This window comes from Etheostoma spectabile, chromosome 9, assembly GCF_008692095.1.
Source record: "Etheostoma spectabile isolate EspeVRDwgs_2016 chromosome 9, UIUC_Espe_1.0, whole genome shotgun sequence".
In the NCBI taxonomy this organism is placed as follows: domain Eukaryota; kingdom Metazoa; phylum Chordata; class Actinopteri; order Perciformes; family Percidae; genus Etheostoma; species Etheostoma spectabile.
The window spans coordinates 32094563-32097912 of NC_045741.1; the positions used below are offsets into that span (position 1 = coordinate 32094563).

Consider the following 3350-nt stretch of genomic DNA (forward strand, 5'->3'; position numbering starts at 1 on the left):
ACACACACACACACACACACACACAGAGGAATATTCCAGTCCAGACACAAGCTTCCTCTTCACAAGGCTTTGAGTCAGAGTAGCAGCGTGCATACAAAGAAAGGCCAAAAAGAAAAGAAAATTGCTCCTGTTTTTTTAAAAGTGAAATTCAATCTTGAGGGGGAAATGAGGTGGTATGTGCCTGTGCTGTAATTAGGGCAGGCTTTCCTCTCTTTAGATATCTTTTTAAAAAGAGCTCTTGAGGTAGATTCCTGCACTTTTGGTTAAGTGGAAAATGACTAAAGGATAGTTGTGGTTTATTACAACTTTGGTCAACTTGCAATTGTTTCAAGTGTATTTCATTTACATAGCACTTTAAAGGCAACAAAGTTTGCACCAAAGTGCTTTACAAAGATAGATATACTGTACATAGATAAGGTTAAAATATAAGAAGATTTAAAAAGAAACAAGTTGAAACAAATTGAAACCCATGAAATACCCATGGAAGTTAAAGCTATAGTGCGTAGTTTCTGTCTCCCCCATGAGGAATTCAAAGTAATGACAACAAAACTTTCAGCGAATCCACATGATACAAGCCTTCTGTGACCACGCACAAGCCCCCAACCCTCCTCCACACAGTTGCTAGTAACCAAGGAGGACACGTGATGGATTCTTCAGAATCGGTAATTAACTTCACAATTTCTGCGCGGGAAAGTCAGCGGACGACACAATTGTCTGAACATAGCCATAGGACGAAATAGAGAGTTCTGTGGAGCTAATAGCCTTAATCAGCTTTGCAGGGACTCATTTGGCAATGGCATAAATGTAATAGATGTTTATTAATATCAAAACATTACGCACTAAAGCTTTAAAACCGGAAACACAAAAAACAAAACAAACAATGTTTCATTTTTGAAAAAGTAAGTTTTTTAAGAGGGCCAACTGAAAGTGAGATGATCCAACAAGTTGCTTATAATCTCATTGTACAGGACATACAGCTGTACATTGTCAGTTTTAAAAGGGTGCCAGGCACACTGTATGTGACGTCACAATAATTAACTACAGTTAAACTCCATATGAAAGAAGAATGCAGTTGCTAACAGTGATAACACACCACACACACCACACGCGTCCAAACCTCAGCCAAGTGTTTGCTGAATAAAATTACCATGGAACGTTGGCATTACTTAAACCTATGACCAGTGTTTGTAACAGCAACCATATGCATACGGATAGCATACAACTTAGCTATTTGCAGCTCCCTAAATACAATAGCAAGCAGTTTTATAGAGGAGGCATTCGCATTTTCCATTTGGACTCACAAACTTGCTGAGCTATAGTGTCAAGCACATATAGATCAATATGTTTCCACTTTCCACGTGTATGGCAATATTTCAGCCAAAGTCAAATAGTTAAAAGATGCTTTGAAAGTGTAAAACTTACAGTTGTCTTGAAGAGCAGGCTTCCAGCATTCTGCTACTGGGGGAGGGGAAGTGCATGGTCTGCACGTGAACTGCAGCGTCTCTAGCTACCCAGAGCTGCCTGTGTGGACGACTGTCTGTAAATAATACCGGGGAAAAAATCGACAAAAGCAGCCAGCCGTGCCGATGCACGTAAAAACGGGAATTTTGGCCGGCCGATAAATCGGCCGATCACTCCTTCTCGTGTTGCTTGAATTGCCTCCTCGACTCCTCCACTTGCCTCCCTTCCTCGCGGAAAATGCTTGGAAATCATGGAAAGAGAAAGGAAACAAGCAAATGTGTTTTAGAGTGATGAGATGTCCTTTCCTCTGAAACGTCACATGAATTTGTCAGCTGTTTGGACGGAGTTAGCAACTTCTTTACCTGCACGGCTTCCAGGTAGGCTGCTCTGTTGTTTCCTTGCCTATAGCTCCTCGATGATTCCTCCTCGAAGATCCCTCCTTGGTCCTTGGGGCAGGCATACGAGCTTTGATACAGCCTTCACCGAGGAGGGGCACAACAACTTCCGGTTCAGCCGAGGGCCGAGGAGGCGATCAAATAAGTGACATAAAAGCTAAAAAATAGTAAAGACGTGTGGAAACAGGCTATTTTTTGTGGCCGCGTGTGCCAAAGACAATAACACCTAACCTTTCTTTTATTTTACTTTGGGTTATCACTGCATATCACCCACCAACATGGAGCAACACTGTTTCTTTCCTTTGTACCACAGGAGGATCCATTCAAAGTGAAGCCATCTGTGTTCAACAGCCAGCCTCAGGAACTTCACACTGACCCCTTCCACACTGAAGACCCCTTCAAAACAGACCCATTCAAAGGTTATCATACCTCTTCACTTTCACTTTCCCCTGGTGTTTTTTTCCATTTTCCCTCAGGATAGTTATTCTTCTTGTCATTGACTCTGCTGTTATTCTGCTGTCCTTATTCTTACATTATGCCTTTCCACTCATCCTTAGCGGACTATGTGTTTACGGAAGCGGCGATGCATGGGGGGGGGGCAATAGTTAGTCAAGGGGGGCCCAGGGGATTTTATCAAAATTCAGCCTAGAACATTTGCTAAGAAATATTAGGATGGGATAGAACAAGCCTGGCTTTGGTAATCTTTGGTTTTCTGTCCTGCATGCAGCTTATATTGTATTAAGCTTGAGTTGCTATCTGACTGTTTTCTGTGTCTTCCTCTTTGTTTTCCTCCTGCACCTCCCTCTCTTCTGGATTCCTCTCCTGTAGGTGACCCTTTTCAAAATGACCCTTTTGCAAAGCCACCATCAACATCCACAGGTATTTCCCTAATATGACAGGGGATCAGTTTTAAGACCTGGTCACACCAGCATTTAAGTTCACGGCATGCATGTGTATGACATTTCAGAAATGAATATTTGGTGTGTTTATACATTATTAGCATGAAATAATCATTCCTTTATTGCTCTTTCAATCCCCTCTTATTCAACTGTTTGTGCTTTAACATTGAACAAAAAATGCATCTTAATCTGAGACTTTCAAATGACTAGTGCAGCATAATCCAAATATCAATATAATATCTACTTAAAACATATGCTAAAATATCATTTATTTAAGGAACTGTGCAATATTCTCCCCAGGCTCACATTTTTGCGAATGTGAAGGGAATAAGATACAGTACATTCACACAGATAATCCAATATACCTGTATGATATTACATTTTTCATGGCTCATGATTACATCATGCTTTTTTGAGAAGATAAATCAGTTCTTTAACCTAGGAAAAGGCAAGGTAATTGCTGCTTTATTTGTAAATCACATTTCAGCAACAATATAATTAATAATTGACGAAAAAACAATGCTTCTGCAAAATGCAACTGAAAACTCATGATTGGACATATCTAGCTAGCTGTCTGGATTTACCCTGCAGAAAT

The 3350-nt window shown here is 40.5% G+C and overlaps 1 protein-coding gene across 9 annotated transcripts in view; it reads left to right on the forward strand.

Moving 5' to 3' along the window:
• LOC116695118 (epidermal growth factor receptor substrate 15-like 1) overlaps nucleotides 1-3350 on the forward strand; it is a 61812-nt gene that overhangs the window by 32569 nt on the left and 25893 nt on the right. For 6 of the 9 annotated variants that reach the window (XM_032525180.1, XM_032525181.1, XM_032525183.1 and 3 more), the window contains 2 exons: nucleotides 2170-2275; nucleotides 2685-2735. In XM_032525180.1, the coding sequence (XP_032381071.1) occupies nucleotides 2170-2275; nucleotides 2685-2735 (157 nt within the window). The remainder of the gene's footprint in view (nucleotides 1-2169; nucleotides 2276-2684; nucleotides 2736-3350) is intronic. The other 3 variants (XM_032525185.1, XM_032525187.1, XM_032525188.1) reach the window with 1 other exon arrangement.